This window comes from Bos taurus, chromosome 15 (assembly GCF_002263795.3).
Source record: "Bos taurus isolate L1 Dominette 01449 registration number 42190680 breed Hereford chromosome 15, ARS-UCD2.0, whole genome shotgun sequence".
NCBI lineage: Eukaryota > Metazoa > Chordata > Mammalia > Artiodactyla > Bovidae > Bos > Bos taurus.
The window spans coordinates 50,228,915-50,256,393 of record NC_037342.1 but is presented as its reverse complement, the minus strand read 5'-3'; the positions used below and the strand labels follow the sequence as shown (position 1 = coordinate 50,256,393).

General features: G+C 36.1%; 1 protein-coding gene and 2 pseudogenes across 4 annotated transcripts in view; all 3 read right to left on the bottom strand.

Moving 5' to 3' along the window:
* Positions 1-13,696, bottom strand: part of OR51F5C (olfactory receptor family 51 subfamily F member 5C) — a 139,498-nt gene extending 125,802 nt beyond the window's left edge. For 2 of the 4 annotated variants that reach the window (XR_009490582.1, XR_009490583.1), the window contains exons 1-2: positions 13,538-13,696; positions 208-353 (exon numbers count right to left, since the gene is read on the bottom strand). Coding sequence is in view for 1 of the 4 variants with exons in the window: in XM_015474754.3 (XP_015330240.2) it covers positions 13,538-13,592 (55 nt within the window). In the remaining 3 variants the exon portion in view is untranslated. The remainder of the gene's footprint in view (positions 1-207; positions 354-13,537) is intronic. The other 2 variants (XR_009490581.1, XM_015474754.3) reach the window with 1 other exon arrangement.
* On the bottom strand, positions 2,219-3,107 carry OR51F18P (olfactory receptor family 51 subfamily F member 18, pseudogene; annotated as a pseudogene).
* Positions 21,297-22,232, bottom strand: OR51F4BP (olfactory receptor family 51 subfamily F member 4B, pseudogene; annotated as a pseudogene).

Sequence of the window (27,479 nt, the reverse complement as noted above, 5' to 3'; positions counted from 1 at the left end):
AAATTTGTGAGTAGAACATCCAAAACAAACCACCTGGTCTATGCCCAGGCTCACTCGTGATCCTCACAGAACCCTGCACCCAGCTACGAAATCTATCAGCCTCCAACATCAAGTGCATGGATTTTGTACATTTCTAAGAAAACTTTACATTTCTTTTTAAAATGTCATTACTTATTTCATAAAGCACTTGAAGTATCTATCACATACCCAGGTTTTGAGCTGGTAATGCAGGAAATGGAACTGAGTCCATGCAAGCCACTTTTGATGTGTTGATCAGTCACAGTACCTTCTTCATATGCTGCACAAATTTTTTTTTTTTTTTTTTTTGCTTTTCAGTTGTATTCTTACGTTTTCTGAAATAATAAAACATAGTATGCCAAAATTGTTGCCTTTTTTCTTCCAGCTTCAATAATAAAATGTGTTCACAAAAGTTCCCAATTTTGAGAAGTATTTTTTAATGCATGCTGGTATGATAGCTGTCACAGTACAATCTAACAGAATTGTGGATGAGGTTAAGACAACTAAGCACCACTGGAACCATCTTATGGAAAAAACAAAGGAACCTTTTGTCAAACCCAATGCTTTGTGTCTCTGTAGATTTGCCTACTTTAGACACTTCATATAAATTGAATAATATTCTGGGTAGTCTTTTGGTACTGTTTTTTTCAATTAGCATAATATTTTCAAGATTCATCTATCTTGTGGCAAGTGTAAATGCTTCACTCTGCCTAGTGGTCAAATAATGTTCCATTGTATAAATCTATTGTGTTATATATAAGCATTTTTCAGTTGAGGGACATTTGAGTGGCAGAAACATTTGTTAATACTGTTTTTTCCTCATTGAACTTTATCCATATCTGTGTCAAAAATCAACTGAAAAGAAATGTGAGCTTTTGTTTCTATATTCTCAATTCTATTTCATTAAACTATATGTCTATCCTATGCCAGTATTAGACCACCTTGATTACTGTAACCATATAGCACATTGTGAAATTGTTTAGTGTGACTCTTCCAACTTTGCTGCCTTTTTATGGTTTTTGCTATTCTGGGTGCCTTAAAATTTCATATGTATTTTGAGACCAGTTTGTCTATTTATGTAAAGAAACAAACTTGAATTTTAGTAAAGATTTCATTACAACTTAAGAATCAATTTGGGAAATATAGCCATATTCAGTCTCTAAATTCATAACCATTGTATCTTTTAATTCATTTTTTATTTTTATTTATATTTATAAAATTAAATATTTATAAATTTATTTATTTAAATAAATAAATTGTAAATCACTGTACAATTTATTAATTTTAATTAATTTTTAATTAATTAAAAATTTATTAATTTCTTTGAGCAGTGCTTTTGTCTACAATGTTTTCAGTAAATAAGTTTTGTACCTCCTTGGGTAAAATTATATCCAAGTATTTTTATTTTTTTTTATTCTATCGTAAATGAAGTTACTCCTTAATTTCAAATTTGAGTTGTTCTTTGTTAGTGTATAGAAATACAATGGATTTTTAACATATTGATCTTGTTTTATTGAACTTTATTGATGTGATTTATTAGTTTTAATAAGTTTTAGAATAGATTTCTTGGGATCTTTTCAACAAAAATATCAGATCATATGCAACAATGTGGATGGACTTGGAGGGCTATGCTAAATGAAATAAGTCAGAGAGAGAAAGACAAACACTGTATGATATCACTTAAATGCAGAATCCAAAAATACAACAAGTTAGTGAATATGATAAAAAAAGAAACAGACTTACACATATAGAGAACAAACTAGTGTTCACCAGTGGGCAAAGGGAAGGGATGAGGGGCAATATAAGGTTAGGGGAGTAAAAGGTACAAGCTATTATATATGAAATAAGGTACAAGAATATACTGTGCAACATGGGGAAATAGTAAATATTTTATAACAACAATAAATGGAGTATAAGCTTTAAAAATTGTAAATCACTGTATCATACACCTGTAACTTTTATAATATTGTACAACTATATTTCAATTAAAATAAATAAATAAATAAAATTTAAACACTAAAAAATGTAAATTTCCACCAAACTACATCCCAACCCCACCCACCCAACCTTCTACTTTTTTTGCTTTCGAGTTACAGATAGAAGAGATGATATTAAGTAAACTAGGTTTTAGAAGTCATAGCTAAGGAGCAGCTTTTATTGCAGAGTTGTTAGAGTCAAACTCAAATCCCTTGGGAAAATGGACTTTTTTAATGGTCCTAATGATCTGTTTGGTTTTCACACTGTAGATAATGGGATTCATCACTGGTGGAATAAGCAATACACATTGGCCATAAGAGTGTGTGCATAAGGAGGTGCCTTTTCCCCAAATCTATGGACAAAGGACAAGCTAATGCGAGGGATGTAGAAGATGGCAACGGCCCCTATGAGGTAGATACATGTCTTAAAGGCTTTATGCTTCTCTGGGGAAGTAATGCTCAGCTTAGCCTTAATAATCAAGACATAGGAGAGAAAAATAAAGATGGAGTCCACTCCTGCAGTAACTATGAGGACAGTAAGTCCTTAAATACCGTTGATCTTATTATCAGAACATGAGAGCTGGATTATATCAGGATGGAAGCAATAAGAATAATGGAGCGCATGGATTTTCAGAAGGATAGATATTTAAGAAGTAGGGCCATAGGCATTAGGATCACTGTGCCTCTGACTAGGATGGCAAACCATACTTTGATAATTTGATAATTCTGGAATCAATCAGAATAGCAGCATATCTCAGTGGGTTACAAATAGCAACGAAGCGATCAAAGGCCATTGCCTGGAGCGTTGAAGGCTCCATGACAGTAAAAGTTGAAAGAAGAATGTCTGGGCAATGCAGGCATTGAAACTGATCTGTCTTGCGTTGAACCAGAATATGCCCAGCATGGTGACTAGTGTTGAAATACACAGTCCCAGGTCGGTGGGAGACTTGACTCAGAGATGATGACAAATAGAATTACATCATTCCCAGGTAAGGCAGTTATGCAGAGACAGCAAAAAAGAATGGAAAACCAGGCACGGGCAGCTTCTAGTCCTGGAACTCCCATCAGTAAAAAGATCAGAGGAGAGGAAGCAATGTTAGGAAAAGGTGACATTTATACGATGGATGAATAATAGTGTTGAAATAAAACATCCTATAATGATAAATGAAAACACCATTCAGTAAATTCATTATGATTTTTATTAACTTAAGTTATATAAATCAAATTGGAGATTTTCCTTTGGACCTTATCTCCACTTCTTTGCTCCCTAGTTTTTAGTCTTTCTTTGCAGTACTGAACTTCTCCTCCATAATCCTTGTCTCCTGATTTGTAATAGAGAAGAGGGCATTTTAAATAATATCTCAAGAGTACTTTTTGTCATTTTCCACTTTGATCCTAAGTGTTTTTTCCTCCTTTCTTTGTACTCCCCTCATAAAGGAGAATTGGATCAAGATAATCTGAAAATACCAAGAAGTTAATGGAGACCTCAAAGTAATAATAGATTATAAAAGAAAGATGTATTACTTAATAAAAATAAATCATATGCTAGAATATTTGTATTAATTCTAGTGCATTCTTGTGAAACTTTATCATACATTTAAAAATATATAGACTTTCTGGGAAGCAATTTTTTTAAGGAAATACTTTTATACATGTTGAAATATCCTATTTATTATTTCTTGGTCAATGGATCTTACCCCTGCCTTGATTGGGTGGTTTCTAATCTAGAGTTACCTTTCTGATCTTGATTTTTTTCCTTTTATGTCTGTTGTCATTGTAGTTGTGTTGAAACATAACTGGTAAAGATAATTCTCTGTGATATTGCATTTAGCAATTACTCCTTTCAGAGGCAACTGTATTAAATTTCAGGGTTAAGAGTAAGGTGTGCAGATACCTGGTATTAGATACTCCCTCTTCAGCCTAGTCTTATTGCAATTATTGCCACCCTTTACTTTCCTACAGTCTCAGAACAATACCCTTACAGAGCCTGGCTTCCTCAAAGTAATAACATATTTGAACTTCCAGTTCCACCAGTAGATTACTTTGTTATGTAAGTTATGTCCTGAATGGTTTTTTTTTTTTTTTCCTTTCTCATATTGACTTAACTCTGATCTAGTCCCCTTATGTACTGCAAACTCTTGCTAAGACCCTCACTAAGCCCATCTGGTGGTGCTGTATATATTCTTAATTTTCTTCTCTTTGCCTCTTGAAGATTGGATGACTTCCTCATAGTCCCAGTCATTGACTGGAATTCCATTGGTCACTCATGAATATTGGAAACATGATTCTCAAACCACTTAATTTGGAGAATATACTCCTATAGCTGTGTTATGCCTACATGATTTTACTTCTTTAGTGATTGAAACAATTTGGGTCCAACTCTTAGTTTGAGATACCTCTTGTGACTACTTTTATTTTTAATCCCCAGCTATTACTGCTATCCAGTCTCAAATTTTATTCCTATTCTTATAGGCTACTGAGATCCTAACATATCTTACATCTGAGGCTGCTCAGTTTTTGTTCAGAATAGCCACGTCTTTGGTCTTGTCATTTGATGTTAATATATTAAGGTGATTGAATTAGTCATCTCCGTGATTGTTTTCTTATTCTATGCGGTTGCAATTTAAAAAGACTTCACTGATACATGGTTATGGACACTATTTAGTATCTTAAATATATGAGAGATTCTAAAAGGGCTCCACATACAGAAAAATTGAAGTGCATGTTTTATTGATTATGGAATGGCTACTGTCATGATATAAACTGATTAATATTCTATTAATTTTAAATTATTTAATGGAAAGGTGTATTAAGTAAAATTAAATCAATTTCTCACTCAGCTTTCTGGCATCATGAAAAATTAACATGCAAAAATTTTGAAATCAGGGGACAGAATATTCTTGATAATATTGGTAAACTGGAGATGTTAATAGTTAAGAGTTATTTTGAAAGGAAGTTAAGACCTATCATTCGTAGAATTCCACAGTATGTCAGGCCTGTTATTTAGCTCTTTAAGAGAAGAATCTTATTTAATTTGAAAATCATATTGTTTTTTTTTTTGAATTTGCTAAATAGAAAGTTTATTGCTTTTTAAATGCTGAAGTTAAGTAATTTAAATATAATATATATTCTATGTTTCTCTGCCCTCCCTCCCACATTCTTTTTTTTTTTTTCTCTCTCTAATTTTATTTTATTTTTAAACTTTACATAATTGTATTAGTTTTGCCAAATATCAAAATGAATCCGCCACAGGTATACATGTGTTCCCCATCCCGAACCCTCCTCCCTCCTCCGTCCCCATACCATCCCTCTGGGCCGTCCCAGTGCACCAGCCCCAAGCATCCAGCATCATGCATCGAACCTGGACTGGCAACTCGTTTCCTACATGATATTTTACATGTTTCATTGCCATTCTCCCAAATCTTCCCACCCTCTCCCTCTCCCACAGAGTCCATAAGACTGTTCTATACATCAGTGTCTCTTTTGCTGTCTCGTACACCGGGTTATTGTTACCATCTTTCTAAATTCCATATATATGCGTTAGTATACTGTATTTATGTTTTTCCTTCTGGCTTACTTCACTCTGTATAATAGGCTCCAGTTTGATCCACCTCATTAGAACTGATTCAAATGTATTCTTTTTAATGGCTGAGTAATACTCCATTGTGTATATGTACCACTGCTTTCTTATCCATTCATCTGCTGATGGACATCTAGGTTGCTTCCATGTCTTGGCTATTATAAACAGTGCTGCGATGAACATTGGGGTACACGTGTCTCTTTCCCTTCTGGTTTCCTCAGTGTGTATGCCCAGCAGTGGGATTGCTGGATCATAAGGCAGTTCTATTTCCAGTTTTTTAAGGAATCTCCACACTGTTCTCCATAGTGGCTGTACTAGTTTGCATTCCCACCAACAGTGTAAGAGGGTTCCCTTTTCTCCACACCCTCTCCAGCATTTATTATTTGTAGACTTTTGGATCGCAGCCATTCTGACTGGTGTGAAATGGTACCTCATAGTGGTTTTGATTTGCATTTCTCTGATAATGAGTGATGTTGAGCATCTTTTCATGTGTTTGTTAGCCATCTGTATGTCTTCTTTGGAGAAATGTCTATTTAGTTCTTTGGCCCATTTTTTGATTGGGTCGTTTATTTTTCTGGAGTTGAGCTGTAGGAGTTGCTTGTATATTTTTGAGATTAGTTGTTTGTCGGTTGCTTCATTTGCTATTATTTTCTCCCATTCTGAAGGCTGTCTTTTCACCTTGCTAATAGTTTCCTTTGATGTGCAGAAGCTTTTAAGGTTAATTAGGTCCCATTTGTTTATTTTGGCTTTTATTTCCAATATTCTGGGAGGTGGGTCATAGAGGATCCTGCTGTGATGTATGTCGGAGAGTGTTTTGCCTATGTTCTCCTCTAGGAGTTTTATAGTTTCTGGTCTTACGTTTAGATCTTTAATCCATTTTGAGTTTATTTTTGTGTATGGTGTTAGAAAGTGGTCCAGTTTCATTCTTTTACAAGTGGTTGACCAGATTTCCCAGCACCACTTGTTAAAGAGATTGTCTTTAATCCATTGTATATTCTTGCCTCCTTTGTCAAAGATAAGGTGTCCATATGTGCGTGGATTTATCTCTGGGCTTTCTATTTTATTCCATTGATCAATATTTCTGTCTTTGTGCCAGTACCATACTGTCTTGATAACTGTGGCTTTGTAGTAGAGCCTGAAGTCAGGTAGGTTGATTCCTCCAGTTCCATTCTTCTTTCTCAAGATCGCTTTGGCTATTCGAGGTTTTTTGTATTTCCATACAAATTGTGAAATTATTTGTTCTAGCTCTATGAAGAATACTGTTGGTAGCTTGATAGGGATTGCGTTGAATCTATAAATTGCTTTGGGTAGTATACTCATTTTCACTATATTGATTCTTCCAATCCATGAACATGGTATATTTCTCCATCTATTAGTGTCCTCTTTGATTTCTTTCACCAGTGTTTTATAGTTTTCTATATATAGGTCTTTAGTTTCTTTAGGTAGATATATTCCTAAGTATTTTATTCTTTCCGTTGCAATGGTGAATGGAATTGTTTCCTTAATTTCTCTTTCTGTTTTCTCATTATTAGTGTATAGGAATGCAAGGGATTTCTGTGTGTTGATTTTATATCCTGCAACTTTACTGTAGTCATTGATTATTTCTAGTAATTTTCTGGTGGACTCTTTAGGGTTTTCTATGTAGAGGATCATGTCATCTGCAAATAGTGAGAGTTTTACTTCTTCTTTTCCAATTTGGATTCCTTTTATTTCTTTTTCTGCTCTGATTGCTGTGGCCAAAACTTCCAAAACTATGTTGAATAGTAATGGTGAAAGTGGGCACCCTTGTCTTGTTCCTGACTTTAGAGGAAATGCTTTCAATTTTTCACCATTGAGGATAATGTTTGCTGTGGGTTTGTCATATATAGCTTTTATTATGTTGAGGTATGTTCCTTCTATTCCTGCTTTCTGGAGAGTTTTTATCATAAATGGATGTTGAATTTTGTCAAAGGCTTTCTCTGCATCTATTGAGATAATCATGTGGTTTTTATTTTTCAATTTGTTAATGTGGTGTATTACATTGATTGATTTGTGGATATTGAAGAATCCTTGCATCCCTGGGATAAAGCCCACTTGATCATGGTGTATGATCTTTTTAATGTGTTGTTGGATTCTGATTGCTAGAATTTTGTTAAGGATTTTTGCATCTATGTTCATCAGTGATATTGGCCTGTAGTTTTCTTTTTTTGTGGGATCTTTGTCCGGTTTTGGTATTAGGGTGATGGTGGCCTCATAGAATGAGTTTGGAAGTTTACCTTCCTCTGCAATTTTCTGGAAGAGTTTGAGCAGGATAGGTGTTAGCTCTTCTCTAAATTTTTGGTAGAATTCAGCTGTGAAGCCGTCTGGACCGGGGCTTTTGTTTGCTGGAAGATTTTTGATTACAGTTTCAATTTCCATGCTTGTGATGGGTCTGTTAAGATTTTCTATTTCTTCCTGGTCCAGTTTTGGAAAGTTGTACTTTTCTAAGAATTTGTCCATTTCTTCCACGTTGTCCATTTTATTGGCATATAATTGTTGATAGTAGTCTCTTATGATCCTTTGTATTTCTGTGTTGTCTGTTGTGATCTCTCCATTTTCGTTTCTAATTTTGTTGATTTGATTTTTCTCCCTTTGTTTCTTGATGAGTCTGGCTAATGGTTTGTCAATTTTATTTATCCTTTCAAAGAACCAGCTTTTGGTTTTGTTGATTTTTGCTATGGTCTCTTTTGTTTCTTTTGCATTTATTTCTGCTCTAATTTTTAAGATTTCTTTCCTTCTACTAACCCTGGGGTTCTTCATTTCTTCCTTTTCTAGTTGCTTTAGGTGTAGAGTTAGGTTATTTATTTGACTTTTTTCTTGTTTCTTGAGGTGTGCCTGTATTGCTATGAACTTTCCCCTTAGAACTGCTTTTACCGTGTCCCACAGGTTTTGGGTTGTTGTGTTTTCATTTTCATTCGTTTCTATGCAAATTTTTATTTCTTTTTTGATTTCTTCTGTGATTTGTTGGTTATTCAGCAGCGTGTTGTTCAGCCTCCATATGTTGGAATTTTTAATAGTTTTTCTCCTGTAATTGAGATCTAGTCTTACTGCATTGTGCTCAGAAAAAATGCTTGGAATGATTTCTATTTTTTTGAATTTACCAAGGCTAGCTTTATGGCCCAGGATGTGATCTATCCTGGAGAAGGTTCCATGTGCGCTTGAGAAAAAGGTGAAATTCATTGTTTTGGGATGAAATGACCTATAGATATCAATTAGGTCTAACTGGTCTATTGTATCATTTAAAGTTTGTGTTTCCTTGTTAATTTTCTGTTTAGTTGATCTATCCATAGGTGTGAGTGGGGTATTAAAGTCTCCCACTATTATTGTGTTATTGTTAATTTCTCCTTTCATACTTGTTAGCATTTGTCTTACGTACTGTGGTGCTCCCGTGTTGGGTGCATATATATTTATAATTGTTATATCTTCTTCTTGGATTGATCCTTTGATCATTAGGTCGTGACCTTCTTTGTCTCTTTTCACAGCCTTTGTTTTAAAGTCTATTTTATGTGATATGAGTATTGCTACTCCTGCTTTCTTTTGGTCCCTATTTGCATGGAAAATATTTTTCCAGCCCTTCACTTTCAGTCTGTATGTGTCCCCTGTTTTGAGGTGGGTCTCTTGTAGACAACATATGTAGGGGTCTTGTTTTTGTATCCATTCTGCCAGTCTTTGTCTTTTGGTTGGGGCATTCAACCCATTTACATTTAAGGTAATTACTGATAAGTATGTTCCCGTTGCCATTTACTTTATTGTTTTGGGTTCGAGTTTATACACCGTTTTTGTGTTTCCTGTCTAGAGAATATCCTTTAGTATTTGTTGGAGAGCTGGTTTGGTGGTGCAGAATTCTCTCAGCTTTTGCTTGTCTGAAAAGCTTTTGATTTCTCCTTCATATTTGAATGAGATCCTTGCTGGGTACAATAATCTGGGCTGTAGGTTATTTTCTTTCATCATTTTAAGTATGTCTTGCCATTCCCTCCTGGCTTGAAGAGTTTCTATTGAAAGATCAGCTGTTATCCTTATGGGAATTCCCTTGTGTGTTATTTGTTGTTTTTCCCTTGCTGCTTTTAATATTTGTTCTTTGTGTTTGATCTTTGTTAATTTGATTAATATGTGTCTTGGGGTGTTTCTCCTTGGGTTTATCCTGTTTGGTACTCTCTGGGTTTCTTGGACTTGGGTGATTATTTCCTTCCCCATTTTAGGGAAGTTTTCCACTATTATCTCCTCAAGTATTTTCTCATGGTCTTTCTTTTTGTCTTCTTCTTCTGGAACCCCTATGATTCGAATGTTGTAGCGTTTAATATTGTCCTGGAGGTCTCTGAGATTGTCCTCATTTCTTTTAATTTGTTTTTCTTTTATCCTCTCTGATTCATTTATTTCTACCATTCTATCTTCTAATTCACTAATCCTGTCTTCTGCCTCTGTTATTCTACTATTTGTTGCCTCCAGAGTGTTTTTAATTTCACTTATTGCATTATTCATTATATATTGACTCTTTTTTATTTCTTCTAGGTCCTTGTTAAACCTTTCTTGCAACTTCTCAATCCTTGTCTCCAGGCTATTTATCTGTGATTCCATTTTAGTTTCAAGATTTTGGATCAATTTCACTATCATTATTCGGAATTCTTTATCAGGCAGATTCCCTATCTCTTCCTCTTTTGTTTGGTTTGGTGGGCATTTATCCTGTTCCTTTATCTGCTGAGTATTCCTCTGTCTCTTCATCTTGTTTAAATTGCTGAGTTTGGGGTGTCCTTTCTGTATTCTGGCAGTTTGTGGAGTTCTCTTTATTGTGGCGTTTTCCTCACTGTGTGTGGGTTTGTACAGGTGGCTTGTCAAGGTTTCCTGGTTAGGGAAGCTTGTGTCGGTGTTCTGGTGGGTGGAGCTGTATTTCTTCTCTCTGGAGTGCAATGAAATGTCCAGTAATGAGTTATGAGATGTCTATAGTTTTGGGGTGACTTTGGGCAGCCTGTATCTTGAAGCTCAGGGCTGTGTTCCTTTGTTGCTGGAGAATTTGCTTGGTATGTCTTGCCCTGGAACTTATTGGCCCTTGTGTGGTGCTTGGTTTCAGTGTCGGTATGGAGGCATTTGATGAGCTCCTGTCAATGAATGTTCCTTGGAGTCAGGAGTTCCCTGGAGTCAGGGTTTGGACTTAAGTCTCCTGCTTCCGATTATCGGTCTTATTTTTACAGTAGTTTCAAAACTTCTCCTTCTATACAGCACCATTGATAAAACATCTACATTAAAGATGATAAGTTTCTCTACAGTGAGGGTCACTCAGAGAGGTTCACAGGGTCACATGGAGAAGAGAAGAGGGAGGAGGGAGTTAGAGGTGACCCAAATGAGATGAGGTGAATCAATAGTGGAGAGAGTGGGCTAGCCAGTAGTCACTTCCTTATGTGCACTCCACAACTGGACCACTCAGAGATGTTCACGGGGTTATACAGAGAAGAGAAGAAGGAGGAAGGTAACAGAGGTGGCCAGAAGGATAAAAGGGGGGAATGAAAAGGAGGGAGACAGATCCAGCCAGTAATCAGTTCCCTAAGAGTTCTCCACCGTCTGGAACACACAGAAATTCACAGAGTTGGGTAGAGTAGAGAGGGGTTAGGGAGGAGACACAGGCGACCTGGTGGAGAAAAAGGAGGGTCCAAAGGGAGAGAGAGCAGTCAAGCCAGTAATCTCACTCCCTAGTGAAAAATGGGTCCTGAAGATTGGGTCCTTAAAGGTACAAAATTGGTAACAAATACATAAAAGCAAAAATTAAAAATCTAGAGTAGAGTTTGGAATTTCAAAAATACGATGTTAAAGAAAAGAAGAAGGAAAAGAAAGAGAGAAAGAACGAACAAACAAAAACAAACAAGGTCGTGAAATTTATAAAGAAAGTACAGGTACAAAATTGATAACTAATACCAGAAAGCGAAAATTAAAAATCTAGAGTAGAGTTTGGAATTTCAAAAATACGATGTTAAAGAAAAGAAGAAGGAAAAGAAAGAGAGAAAAAACGAACAAACAAAAACAAACAAGGTCGCGAAAATTATAAAGAAAGTACAGGTACAAAATTGATAACTAATACCAGAAAGCGAAAATTAAAAATCTAGAGTAGAGTTTGGAATTTCAAAAATATAATGTTAAAAAAAAAAAAGAAGAAGAAGAAGAAAAATAAAGAGAGAAAACAAACAAACAAATACGAACAATGTCACAAAAATTATAAAGAAAATACAGGTACAAAATTGATATCAAATACCAAAAAGCATAAATTAAAAATCTGGAGTAAAGTTTGGAATTTCAGATATACAATGTTATATAAAAGAAGAAGAGAAAGAAACAGAGAAGAAGAAGAAAAAAAAAAAAGTCACAGAAATTATATAAAAAAAAACTATAGGTACAAAATTGATAACATATACCAAAAAGCGAAAATTAAAAATCTAGAGTAGAGTTTGGAATTTCAAAAATACAGTGTTAAAGAAAAGAAGAAAAAAACAAAAACAAACAAAAAAAAAAAAACAAGGTCAAAAAATTATAAAATATATATATATGAAGTTTGCTGAAGAAGAAAAAAATAGGGTCTTTTTTTTTTTTTTGCAAAGTAATAGGTTATAAAAGTGAAAATTAAAGGAACAACAGAGGACTTAAAATTTTTTTTTTAATTAAAAAAAAAAGAAAGAATGATCGTAAAAATAATAAAAATATATCTAGCACTTTTTTTTTTTTTTTTGTGGGTGTTGTGGGTTCAGTTCATTTTTGGCTAGTTCCTTGGTCAGATTTATATTTCTCAAGATCTATAGGCCCCTTCCTATGTAGTCCGTAGTAACCACAGGGTTTTGATCTATTGCCTGTAGCTTCCAAGGCGTTTCCCTCTGTTATATCTTCTTCTGTTTGCTAGTCTCTTCAGTATCTGGTTTCCGCCCTGACTCAAAGGGCACGGTGGAGGACACTTTTTTTTTTTTTTTTTTTAGGCTTACTTGTTCAGTCGCGCTGTGGGGAGGTAGGGAGGGATGCTGCAAACAAATAACACTGGCGTGGGCTCGCAGTGCCTCAGCCACCCTGGGTCTGCCCCCGCTCACGGCGCGTGTAGCCTCCCTGTCCGCACTGCTCGGACTCTAGGTTGTTCCGCCGGGAGCAATCCGAGGCTGGCCCTGGGCTGCATGCACCTCCCAGGTCCAAGCCGCTCAGGTTCAGGCACTCGGGTAGTCCTCAGAGGCGCAGACTCAGTTGGGCCTGCGTTTTGTGCTCTTCCCAGGTCCGAGCGCCAATTTGCTCTTCCCAGGCGAGCGCCAATGCTGCGACTTATCGCCTCCCCGCCACTCGGTTATCTGGATGTAAAACCGGCGCACCTTCTCAGGCAGATGTTGACCGTCCAGACCCCCAAGAAGTTTTAGTTAGCAAAGAAGCCTGCTTACAATTTTATAGATAATGTCTCTCTGGGGCTGCGATTGCCCCCTTCCGGCTCTGGCTGCCTGTCACCGGAGGGGGAAGGTCTGCAGCCGGCTATCTCTGTTCAGTCCTTTGTTCCGTGCGCGGACCTGGTGGTCTTAGGTTAGGGCTGGCTTTTCGCGTGGTAGGTATCCCACAGTCTGGTTTGCTAGCCCAAATTATTTCGCTCAGATAGAGCTCAGGGTATTCAGGCCAGATTCTTACTCTCAGCGATGCAGCCCACGCCGCACCTCCCTGCCCAGCCCCGGTTTGCTAATGGCGGATGCAGGCATCTGCGCTGCTTCTCTGCTGGGGGAGTTACCGTAGGGCTCGCAATCTGCGAGTTTTAAATTGTTTATTTATTTTTTCTCCCTGTTATGTTGCCCTCTGTGCTTCCAAAGCTCGGCACAGATTCGGCAGTGAGAAGGTTTCCTGATGTTTGGAAACTTCTCTCTTTTTAAGATTCCCTTCCCGGGACGGAACTCCGTCCCTCCCTCTTTTGTCTCTTTTTTTTTTTGTTTTTAATATTTTTTCCTACCTCCTTTCGAAGAGTTGGGTTGCTTTTCTGGGTGCCCGATGTCCTCTGCCGGCATTCAGAAGTTGTTTTGTGGAATTTACTCGACGTTTAAATGCTCTTTTGATGAATTTGTGGGGGGGAAAGTGTTCTCCCCGTCCTACTCCTCCGCCATCTTGGCTCCTCCCCCTGAAAATCATATTGTTTTTAAGACTCAGACTTTTCATCCAGGAAAGTAAAAATTAGAGAAATAAATTTTATAATATTTCATACAATGGAAAAGATAGGCTTTGAATTCCATCTTGGTATATTCAAAATTTGTTAAAGTCCACCATGGTACATACCAATGCTTCTCGATGGTGGTAAAATTGGTAGAATAACATTAAATAAATAAACTTTTATGTTACATATATATGCGGATTACTAAAATGTCAATTATTCATGTGATTTTTTTCTTCAACAGCCATATGCTGTCGTCTTTCTTTGTCTCTAACTAATTGTGTAAATGCATAGACATTAGCATTTCAAGCACTTGGTGCTTTTATAGCTTTTTTGGTGTGTGTTCTGATTTCTATTGTTCTACTTAAAACTTATTTCCTTATCAACATTCAAGGGAGATGAAAAAGCATTATTTGCTCACATGCTAAATTATTAAGATGACTGGTAAGATTAACATTGTATAATGAGACCTGCTGGAATCATAGATTTGAGCTAAAATACTAAAAATTAGTCCTATTCATTTCCATAGTCACTGCTGGCATATTTAACCTAAGTTAAGTGACTTCAAATGCATCTCTTTGATATCAGTCTGGCTTGAATATCTTGATCTCTTGAAGAGTATTATAGTCTGTTATTCTGAATGGAACAATATTGTTACAAGGAACATACTAATGAAACTTTCATGCTGTACTACTAATAAATCACTATTAGTTTTGGATAAATTATTTATCTCTTTGAAGTTCAACACTAGGATTTGAGCATATGACTCCAGATATCCCATCGTCAATATTTTCACTTAAAGAAATCAAATCTCACTTTTCATGGCAGAATTATATATTGATGACTGAAATTCAGCTCTTTGGTCTATTTGAATTCTCCATGTTCAGTACCATGAATAATATATTTTAGATATCTTTTCTAAGGACTCCTAGTCAGTTTTCAAATTGACCACATAACTTGGATTACTTTTTGATTTTCAGAATTTCATTGTTTATAAATTTTTCAGAATGGAGATTCAGTACATTGGAAAGAATATCTGTTCTTTATTTCTAAGCTGCATGAAAACAATAAAATAGCATTTTTTGTAACGGTAACGGAATATAGCCGATTAACAATGTTGTGATAGTTTCAGGAGCACATTGTATGGTAAATTCTTAAATCAAAGGCAATTCTACAACATCTTTCATTTGCATGGCTATTATAATTTCCTCTTAAAAATACTTCCCCTGAAGAAGCCAAATCTCTTACAGCAAAATGAGTCCACATAAACCTTCCAACATTAATACACATCCATGTCTCTCTGATGCCCTTGTACTTACATCAAGTGAAGAGGGTGAGGAAGAGACAGGGCTGTGTGATCTCCTTCAGTTCCCAGAGTAGAGGTTCTCTATGAAGAACCCACTCTCAGGAGACTCATTTACCCATCAGAAAACCTTATTCCTAAGGGATCTCCCTGGCCAGTTGTATTTGCTTGTTTTGCCGCCTTTGTTCTTCAGAGTCACTCTGTGTGCCTAAATTGGCTTGCTCTCCCACAGTGTTTAGTGTACTATGATTGCTGAGGTTGTTTTCTTTTTGACTTACGATGGTTCATATAGAAATTATATGACAGGAAAATATAAAACCAATACAATATTGTAAAGTAAAAAAAATTAAAAAAAGCAAAAAAATAAAAATAAAAAATAAACTAGTATTTTAAAATAAATAAATGTAATGTTCTGAAGGTTCAAAAAAATATTGAATAAACATGAAAAGTCTGTAAATACAGTTTCCATGCATGTTTTGGAGAAGAAAAAATATCATCCTCCTATATTAGGATTTTCAGAGAAGGCAATGGCACCCCACTCCAGTACTCTTGCCTGGAAAATCCCATGGATGGAGGAGCCTGGTAGGCTGCAGTCCATGGGGTCGCTAAGAGTCGGGCATGACTGAGCAACTTCACTTTCACTTTTCACTTTTATGCATTGGAGAAGGAAATGGCAACCCACTCCAGTATTCTTGCCTGGAGGATCCCAGGGACAGAGGAGCCTAGTGGGCTGCCATAAATGGGGTCACACAGAGTCAGACATGACTGAAGCGACTTAGCAGGAGCATACTAGGATTTTAGATCCAGTTATTCCACAGACAGGGCTTCCCCAGTGGCTCCGTGGTAAAGAATCAGCCTGGAATGCAGGATACTCAGGAGACTCGGGTTTTACCCCTAGGTCGTATGATCCCCTGGAGGAGGGCATGGCAACCTGCTCCAGTATTCTTGCCTGGAGAATCCCAAGGATGGAGGAGCCTGGTTGGCTACTGTCTATAGGGTTGTATAGAGTCAGACATGACTTAAGCGACTTATCACATAGCACACATTTCACATAGAGGAAGATTTAAATTTTCCTTCACAGGTAGACATCAAAACAAATAAATTTAGCTTGGAGAGAACAAATATACCACAGATATTGTACAACACCTTGTTGTATCCTGTTATGTCTCAGTGGCTCCCCAAACTGGCTAACTTTTAGATATACCTGAGGAATCTTATTATAGATACAGATTCTTAAGCCAAAACTGGTAAAATAATATATTCTGAAGGGGGGTTGAAGGAGGGTGAATTTGTGTAGACTTAAGAAAAAAATTTTTTGAAGTCTTTATTGACTTTGTTGCAACATTGCTTCTGTTTTATGTTTTTAGTTTTCTGTCCATGAGGCAGGTGGCAGCTTAGCTCCCTGACCAGAGATCAAGCACAGATCCCCTGCATTGGAAGGCAAAGTCTTAACCACTGGAGCCAGAGAAATCCCTAGATTTTGATTATTTTAGCGCAGTTTTAGTTTCATGTTAAAATTAAGTGAAGGACCTCCATGGTGGCTCAGTGGTAAAGAATCCTTCCACCAATGCAGGAGACGGGGGTTCCATCTGTGGTCCGGGAAGATCCCACAAGCTGCAGAGCAACTAAGCCCATGCACCACAACTACTGAGTCTGTGCTCTGGAGCCCAGGAACCACAACTACTGAAGCCCACGCAATGTAGAGACTGTGCCGCTCAACAAGAGTAGCCACCACAGTGAGAAGCCCAGGCACCTCAACTAGAGAGTAGCCCCTGCTTGCTCCAACTACAGAAAAGCCTGTACAGCACCGAAGATCCAGCACAGCTGAAAAGAAGTTTCAACAATTAGTTTTAAAAATTAAGTGGGAATTACACAACGCCATATACATTCCACTCCAACACACGCACAGCCTCCCCCACCCTCAACATCCCTCGCCAAAGTGATATATTTGTTGCAATCAATAAACCAACACTGACATACCATTATCATTCAATGTTCATAGTTTACATTAGGATTCATTCTTGGTGTGGTTCATGGTACATATTTTGACAAATGTATAATGACATGTATTCACCATCATAGTATCTAATTGCCCTAAAAGTTCTCTCTGCTCCTTCCCTCTCCCTAAGTTCTTGTCTCCAGGTTTTACCTTTTGCCAAAATGTCATATAGTTGAAATTATATAATACGTTTTACCTTTTGCCAAAAGGTTTTATGGTTTTACCTTTTGCCAAAATGTCATATAGTTGAAATTATATAATACGTAGCCTTTTCAGATTGATTGCTTTCACTTTATAGTATCCATTTAAGGTTTGTCAATGTCTTTTGTGGCTTGATAGCTCTTCTTAGCAACCACTGTGTGGATGAACCAGGGATCTGTATTTTTAATAAGATGCCCATCCATCAATATGTATCAAGCCTATATTACAATCTTGGAGAATATATTACAGACAAGAGGTATTTTCTTTAAAATTTGAATGTCAGTTAAAATTGTATATAGTGGATACAACATTCCCGTTGAATTATTAATTCAATTAATATGCCACATTATTACTTCTCATTTTAACTTGCTCCTACCATTTTTGTTTTGCTTGTTCCTATTGACTTCTGTATCATGGTTTATGATTTCATACCATGGTTATAATAAAGTAAAATTGCTATTTAAAGGTCTTTGTAAATTGAGTTAGTCAATGTTTATGTCTTTTACTAAGTCTCCTGGAAAGCAGGAACATCTATAATAAGCATTTTAATGCAACTACATCTTTGCAAATTATATTCCTTACTAAGCAATAGCTCACTTAAAGTAAGAAGCTAATCTTGTTCACATTTATAGCCTCAATATCCATCCTAAAGTCTGTTTTATTAAAGACACTAGGTGCATGGTACTACTGGAAAATGAATAAGAATGTAATTTGGGATGGCCATGTCCTTAGTTTTATTTGTTCTACTTTTGTGGCTGCAAAACTCTGAGCTGGTGATATCTCATATGGCATAGTGTGCCACTGTCTTATCATCATCTGTGAAGAAGTGAGAGAGTGAAGTAGAGTGGGACTGATAAGACTAGCAAATCCAAATTTCGATATTTGGCAAAACTAATACAATATTGTAAAGTTTAAAAATAAAATAAAAAATTAAAAAAAAAAAAAAAACTCAACATTCAAAAACTTAAAAAAAAAAAAAAAGACTAGCAAATCCAGGGCATTACTTGGCAATGAGCTAGAATAATTGACGGAGGGTATTTAATTGAGTCTGGGGAGATAAATCTTCGAGACAGCATTTCAAAGCATTTCTATGCCTATACAAAGTAGCAGTTCAGTGCTAATTTACCAAATAGATACTACAAACATATACAGAAATAGACAATGAGGTTTGAAACCACACTGAGCTAATCCCTAGGAATGTGTTGAATAGGAGATATGAAGGAAGAGTGAAAGAGAGGAATTCTGGGCAAGGGCAAATTTCTCTACTTGGTTTTATGTAGTTCTTGAAATAACAGGCAGAACATCCCTAGGAAAATACTGTCTGAAATACAAATGAAAAAAATTGCTTTAAATTTTATTTCTTCTAAGTTTATGAGCACACATGCATAAACAACAAAGGATAAAAATAAAATTCATACAGTGGTTACCTATGGGGAAGGTGGAATGATTGAACTTGAAGGACTATATCAAGGAGGACTTTGGCTTTTTCTATAACATCTTTTATTAGTGGCAATATATTTATTATTATTTCTTGTATAACTAAAATTTAATTCAAAAGCCATTTTCAAAGCTTTTTTCTGACTACTTGACAGCAAACAGGAGGAAAAGGGACAATGTTAGAGGTCTATAAACTTAAAAGGAAGCCAAGATTTAGTGTAGAAAGTTAAGTGTTGGAGATGAAAGAGATATTTTGATATTAGAACAGTCAAGAAATACAGATTCATAGCATGCAGAAGCAAAAGGAAAGTGAGCATTTGAAGATGGTTTATAAGTTTTTAACTCTGGCACTGGAAAAAATTTCCAAACTTACCTAATAGCAGCAGTTCTGGAAAACACATTCAATTTTTTAAAAATGGCTTAAATTATTTTTAGTCATATTGAGCTTTATGGAAACTGGGATAAGTTCCTGAGAGTGCAATCTCAAGTTCCAAAGTAACCCTTTCTCTATATGATTGAGAAATTCAGAACTGATCAATTACTAGATAACACAGGCAGAAAAACTGGGATAAGTTATAAGAGCGATTTCTTGTGCTATACTTGCCAAACATTGAATTGAAACCTTATCACTGGAATTGTTCAGAAGGACAATTTGATAGTCTATTATGTTCAGTCCAACTCAACAACTATCACTATGTCTGCTCTGTGAGAGACGTTTTGCTATGTGGTGTAGAAGTTTCAAAGAAAATCAAGGCATTTTTTTTTTTCATTTAAGGAATTTATAGTCTTGTGGAAAGGATAATAATTATATACAAATGTATAGTCAAAACTTTTAAAGACAAAAAGTGTACAGATAAAGCACTTAAAAGGTAAATTATGGGAAGGAGAGATCAGATGTCACCGAAAAAATCATAAAAAACTTAATGAAGAAGATATTTAATGAGGAGTCTTGAGATATCAGTAGAGTTTCAAGTTGGAGCTATAGGTGTCAGGATTGAAGTGGAGTCAACAGTAAAACACACCATTAGGAAAGTTTCATGTACATGATGGAGCATTTAGCAGACTGATTTTCTTAGAATTGCAGAATATGTGAAGAGATAAAAAGATGGACTTTCAACTTTATAGCAAAATTGACCCAGAATTGTGGAGGAATTCATCACAGACAGGAATTTCTTCTTCATTTAGTTAGTGTATGATGAATAACCATGAAAGAGATGTTTGTTGGTTTGTTTTTAAATTTTAATACAAATTGATTCAGCTATTTGGAAAATTATCTCAAAATGAATGATGGGTGTTTTGGGGCAAAAATATGATTAGAGAAAGGAATTTGTTTAGTCATCTGTAATTAGGCTAACTGAGAGATAGTGAGATTCTGAATTCATAATTTAGTGGTGTAAAAGGTAAGATTTCCTTAGATGGGATTAACTAAATCATGGAGATAACTGAATTGGAATATTTGGTTCCACTGGACTATAAAATTACATATGTTTAGTGGAAAATTCTGAAATAGATGGAAATACCAGACCACCTGACTTGCCTCTTGAGAAACCTGTACGCAGGTCAGGAAGCAACAGTTAGAACTGGACATGGAACAACAGACGGGTCCCAAATAGGAAGAGGAGTATGTCAAGGCTGTATATTGTCACCCTGCTTATTTAACTTCTATGCAGAGTACATCATGAGAAACCCTGGGCTGGAAGAAGCACAAGCTGGAATCAAGATTGCCAGGAGAAATATCAATAACCTCAGATATGCAGATGACACCACCTTTATGGCAGAAAGTGAAGAGGAACTCAAAAGCCTCTTGATGAAAGTGAAAGTGGAGAGTGAAAAAGTTGGCTTAAAGATCAACATTCAGAAAATGAAGATTGTGGCATCGGGTCCCATCACATCATGGGAAATAGATGAGGAAACAGTGGAAACAGTGTCAGACTTTATTTTTGGGGGCTCCAAAATCACTACAGATGGTGATTGCAGCCATAAAATTAAAAGATGCTTACTCCTTGGAAGGAAGGTTATGACCAACCTAGACAGCATATTCAAAAGCAGAGACATTACTTTGCCAACAAAAGTCCATCTGGTCAAGGCTATGGTTTTTCCAGTGGTCATATATGGATGTGACAGTTGGACTGTGAAGAAAGCTGAGCGCCAAAGAATTGATGCTTTTGAACTGTGGTGTTGGAGAAGACTCTTGAGAGTCCCTTGGATTGCAAGGAGATCCAACCAGTCCATCCTAAAGGAGACCAGTCCTGGGTGTTCATTGGAAAGACTGATGCTGGGGCTGAAACTCTAATACTTTGGCCACCTCATGCGAAGAGTTGACTCATTGGGAAAGACTCTGAAGCTGGGAGGGATTGGGGGCAGGAGGAGAAGGGGACGACAGAGGATGGGATGGCTGGATGGCATCACCGACTCGATGCATATGAGTTTGGGTGAACTCCGGGAGTTGGTGATGGACAGGGATGCCTGGCGTGCTGTGCTTCATGGGGTTGCAAAGAGTTGGACACAACTGAGTGACTGAACTGAACTGAACTGAACTGAAAACTCCAATTTGTGATAAATCTTCACTAACTTTGAAATAGATATTTGTGATAGCAGAATTGTTAAAGATGAGTTCCCTTGAAATATAAAAGTTTGAGCATAGCTTTTTGAATTGGCTTTGTTTTTACACTATAGATGATGGGATTCATCATCTATATCCCTCAGGAGGGATGAGCAAGTATACATTAGCAATGAGTGTGGGCACATAAGATGGAGCATGTTTTCTAAATCTGTGAACAAAAGACAGGCTGGTCAAAGGGATGTAGAATATGGCCACAACAGTGATATGAGAAATGCAGGTGCCTGAAGGCCTTCTTCCTCTCCTCTGGGGATGCAATGTTGAGAACCGAGCAAATGATCAAGACATAGGAAAACAGGATAAAGACAGAGTCCACCCCAGCAGTAGAGATAATTGCAGTTAGTCCAAATACACTATTGATCTTTATATCTGAACATGAGAGCTTCATCACATCAGGGTGAAAGCAGTAGGAGTGATGGAGCACATGACTATGGCAGAATGATAGACATTTAAGAAGCAGGACTAGTGGTGTCAGAATGACTGTCCCCCTGGTGATGACTGCTAGACCAATCTGTGCAATCCTCCTGTGCGTTAGAATGGTAGCATATCTCAGGGGGTTAGAAATGGCCACAAAATGGTCAAAGGCCATAGCCAGGAGCACCGAAGATTCCATGAAAGTGAAGAGGTGAATGAAGAACATCTGTGAGAAGCAAGCACTGAAGCTGATTTCCCAGGCATTGACCCAGAAGATTCCCAGTACTGTCACCAGTGTTGAGCTGCATAAGCCAATGTCGGTGGTGGACAACATGGACAGGAAGTAGTACATGGGCTCGTGGAGGCTTGGCTCAGTGAGGACTATGAACAGGATCAAAGTATTTCCAGAAAGGGCAGTCAAATAAAGGCAGCAGAATGGGACGGAGATCCAGGTGTGGGCCCATTCAAGTCCAGGGATGCCAGTCAAGAGGAAAGTTGGCAAAGTGGAGTTATGGAGGATTGGTATTAATGTATGCAGGAGTGGAATTCTCGTGTTTGATCTTGACTTTCTAAATTCAAAATTTATTTTTAATTTAAGCTTACTATAAATTTAGTAAAGTTCACAAAACTTCAGAGTACAGCTAAGTCTGGCATCTATATACACCTATGTAACCACTTCCATGATCAACTGATACATCCTTACCACCAACCTAGAAGGCTTCCTAATGCTTCATCCTTAACAATGTCTTCTCCTGCAGTAACCATTGTTCTGACTTCTAGTACTACAATTACTTCTCTCTGTTCTTGAGCTTGATATAATAGAATCATGTAGTATTTATAATTGCATCTTGCTTCTTACACCAATATTATGTCTGTGATTTTCATCACTGAAATAAGATATTGAGTTCAATTTAATTTCAATTTACTTAGCTAAATATATTTGATGTTTATCACTTATTATCTTATACTCTGACCAATATTTTTATTACATATTTTATTCTTCAACTGGATTGTAAACTTCTACTTGAGAATGGGAGTTAATCTTAATTCTGCTACATGAGAATAGGAGTGAATTTTAGCTAATCTTTGCTTCAAAGAATTCATTGCTCATAGTAGATATTCAGTATGTTTCTGGTAATTGATTTATATTTTATTTGCCTTCCTGAAATACTCTATTTAACCATGAGCAGAACTTGGTCTAAGAAAACAATTGACTAATTTTGCCTTGGAATTTTAGAATTATTAAACTCAGATTATAAGTGAAAAGTCATTTTAACTTAGCAGGGAAACCTCTCTTTGTCAGGTTCCACATATACCTAAGACTCTATCCCAGATAACATCAGTTTATCCTGCCTCATTACATTTATTTACTAAAGTGAACTAGAGGGAAGATGCTTCAGGTCCTGTGAATCTGCAGCTTGATACTGTTTTTAATTTGTAACATTAAAATACTGCCTTGTTTACCTTTATAGAGTCTGCCTTTGTTGCGCTAAAAATCAATAGGGAAAAATCTTCTTTTGTATCACGTATTCCTTGGTCCTTAATCTAGTCTTTGATCTCTTATAGGGTTGTTCAGGTGTACAATATTGTATGAATCTTAGACAGTGTTCTATATAATGTTATAGGTATTTTACAAAGATTATTTCATTTGAACCTATGATAAACCTGAGAGAGATATTTTTATTACAGATAAAACAAAGAGAAGTTCAGAAGTTGTTATAAATTACTAAAGGTCATAAAATTTGGAAGAGATCACACTGAGAATCAGAAAATAAGACTTTAGAACTTGTGCTGTTAAAAACTATACTATACTTCCTAATGAAAATAATAATTATAATAATAATAATGATAATTACTTATATTTCAACAGTAATATAACTCTCTATTAATAAATATGGCAAATATTTGCATAAATTAAAAAATATGGCAAATAAATATGGCAATATTAGAGAAATCTATGTTTTCAAATCTCCTATATAATATTTTTATGGTTCATAGAGGAAGCAACTGTATTTCTGGATTGTGTATGTTTTGGAGGACATGTAGATACATTATTGAAACAATTTATCAAACAATTTAGCAAACAGGAAATTCTTAAGCATAATATGGGATACATAAATTCAAATTAATCTATAGTGGACATAAATTTATTGTAAAAATAAACCTATTGTCCAAATATATTTTGAGCTCATTTAAGACTTCTGTTTTTACTTTGAAAGCCATACAAGATAATTTCCATTAAGTATATCCATTTTTGCACAATTTTATCATCAAATCAACTACATAACTTACTTATGAATGTAGTCAAAGTTTAGTTTGACTATTTCTACAACATGTTGTTATCTATTTATACATACTTTCAATTCCATAGGCGTCTCATTGATAATGTTATTTTATTCATTTATTTTCCAACTTTAAAATATTTATTTAATCTGAAGTTAATCTCCTAAACACTTCCCTAGTAACTTAGTGGTAAAGAATCTGCCTGCCAATGCAAGGGTCATGGGTTCCACTCCTGGGTCAGGAATATTCCCTGGAGAAAGAAATGGCAACTCACTCCAGTATTCTTGCCTGGTAAATCCCATGGACAGAGGAACCTGGTGGACTATACAGTCCATGGGGTTGAAAAAGAGTCGGACACAACTTAGCGACTAGACAACAACAACAGATCTCTTAAATATTAGATCCATCTCCCTAACTCTTGGATTTCTCCATTAAAGTATCTCAAAGTCAACTCAAGCACCAAATGAGGGCATCTGAATTATTTCCCACAACTTGTATATTCTATTTCTTCCCATTTGATTAACAGTTCTATACATTTATTGTCAATCTATAGGTCTATGGTAACTTAATACATCAGGTTGCCTAATTCAGAAATCTGAATGTACTCTCACCTCCCACCTGTAGATCACCAATATCTATCTATGTTGAAACTCTTTCTAATTTGTATAGCATATTGCTTTCAGAGTTTTCTAAGATTTAGAATAGACCTTGGGATTAAAATACACATACATACATATATATATATATATATGCACACACGCACACACATATATGTATGTATATAGGTATAACTAAATCACTTTGCTCTACACCTGGAACTAACACAACGTTGTAAAACAACTATATTTCAATAAATTGTTTTTAAAAATAGAATAGAATAGACTTCCATTTTAAAGTATTTTTAGCCAGTACTAACTGAAACCAGTTTCTCCCAATTTTCTATTAAGTTTTCAAAAAAACATAAAGGGGAATAGAAATAGACCAAAGAAACATGAAAGTTAAAGACAGATAGTCTTCATCCAGAGTTTTTTTAAGTGATTAACTGCTCCTAACTAAGGAATATAGACATGAATTGAGTTAAAACATAGGACAGCACTTAATGCCATTTTGACAGACTACATTCAGGAATCCAGAGTCTGTATCAAAAAAAAAAAAAAAAAAAAACCAATAAATAACCTTTTTTTAAAGGATATTTAACCATAAGTTGACCTAGGGCATTTTTCTTCCCCAGACATCTCATCTCAAGAAAAACAGGCAAAGATGATGGTGTGAGGGGTGTCATTAGTAGAGACATGTTGAATTTTGAAATATTCACTAAAGTACATCTTTGTCAGCAGAAGTGAAAACAGAAGAAAATTTGGCAACAGCATAATTCTGGAATGTAGGTTTTAATTGCCTCTCTTTCCAAAGTGGCAAAGAGCTAGAAGTGTTGGTAGCATGGGTGTTCGTGGGACTGTAGGTTCTAGAAACTGGGAAATGGGTCAGAACCTGCACTCTACATGATCATAATTTGTGAGACAGCATCCAGAAGCAAGTTGCATGAGTAGTTTATTGGGGGTAAAAAGGTGTGTAAAGATCTTTCTTTGCACTACAGGAAAAAAAATGCTAGTATAAAATCTTTAAAATATTACATAAAAATAAAAAGAGAATAGCACCTCAGTCATCAATATCAAAGCTGTTAAAACCCCTGTAGAATGAAGAAGAAAATATCCTAAGGTAATTCAGGTAATAGACCACAAAGCAATATGAAAGAAAAAAAAAAAAAACACAGGAAAAGAGAGTCCAAAATAATGAGATACTAGTAACATAAAGAATTAAAGCAAATATGAGATGTAATTCAAATCAGAATTGAGGTACAATAATTTAAAGATTGTATTTGGAGGTTTTGTTATTATATGTGTCATGAAATACACACGTAAAAGAAGCACTTTTTTTTTTTTTTTTTGCCATGATTAACTAAACAGATAAGAACAAAACATCTATATGGGGTTTGGGATTTCTGAGTAGATATAAGAGCCATAGAAATCAACAAAACAGTGGAAGTAAGAATAACCAGGAGCTCCGAGGGCCTGGAGATCAGGTACCATGGTAAGTGGGGGAATGCCTTACCTTTCAAGATGTGGAAAATTAGAAGGCATGTAAAGAAAGATGTTGAAGTAACAATGCCAGAAGACTAGATAAACAGTTGTTTTCACTTCTGAAAAAAGTCTTCCTTTTATTTAAGCTAAATCACTCACGATTCAGCCTTATTTCATCAGATGTATTTTATTGTACACACAACCAAGTACTGTTTCTGATCTGAAAGCAGCTGCTTGACTTGGCCTTTAGACAAGAGGAAAGACTTCTTTTACTCTTATTTGGGGTGAGTATATGAAAGCTACCCATTTACCGCTAAGAATGGAGAATTTTATAAGCAAACTTGGTGATATAAGAATTTACTCAGTGGGAATAAATACACCCCAGGGGAATTTCTGTGCCCTTCTGCTGTGCTTTACCTCCCTGCCCCCAGGTTATCTTGCTGGCACCAGGAAATGTGATGCTAAGACAGACACAAAAGAACTAAGAAGAATGAACATCGACACAGCAAATATGTGTTTACATGCTTTAATTAAAAATGAAATTGAATCATTATTTGAGCATGGATATGTCATTTAACGAGGATCCAGTAATCCTTAATTTTCATTCTTTGTGTTTATCTTAAAGAATCTATCACGCAGCTTTTCACGCACAACTAAGTGAAATAATAGATGCTTTGAAAGTATCTCCAGGTAATAACATAGTAGCAGGGTCATAGTGCATATGCATTAAATGTTAAAATGAGCAAATACATTCCCATAATTCAGAAGTAAGCAGCAAAACAGAATTACAAAGTCAAGTGGCTCCATGAGTGTAGCCCTTTTCATACAAGAAGAAAAATTTGGCAACATGGTGCCCTGGTGGCTCAGATGGTAAAGAATTTGCCTGTAATGCAGGAGACACAAGTTCAATTCCTGGAGGGGGGGGAAGATCCCCTGGAGAAGGGAATAGCTACCCACTCCAGTATTCTTGCCTGGGAAATCCCATGGACAGAGGAGCCTGGCAAAAGAGTTGGGCACGACTTAGCATCTAAACAACAACAAATCATCTAAGATGATTCTTTCTACCAAAACTTTCTTCCATACTTCTCTCCTAAACTCAAGGTCAACCTTGCAAAGCATGACAATTCTTCTAGCCCCTTTGTCATCCATTCTTGTCTTGTTTTTGTTATAAATGTTACCTAGCTCACCCCTTGTTGGTTGGTTGTCTATTTTGTCCCAGGGATGTCCCACTACTGCTTGGACGTTAAGCTCTCTTGTCTACCCTTCAGACTTTGGGGGTTCTTATAATTGCAGCCTCCTGGTTTTTTCTGATTAATCACTGCTATCTGGCCTCTGTTATGTCAAGGCATGGATATTAATGAGCCTGGATATTAATGAGCCTGGCTCTATGACTGCATCTCCAGTGGTCACTC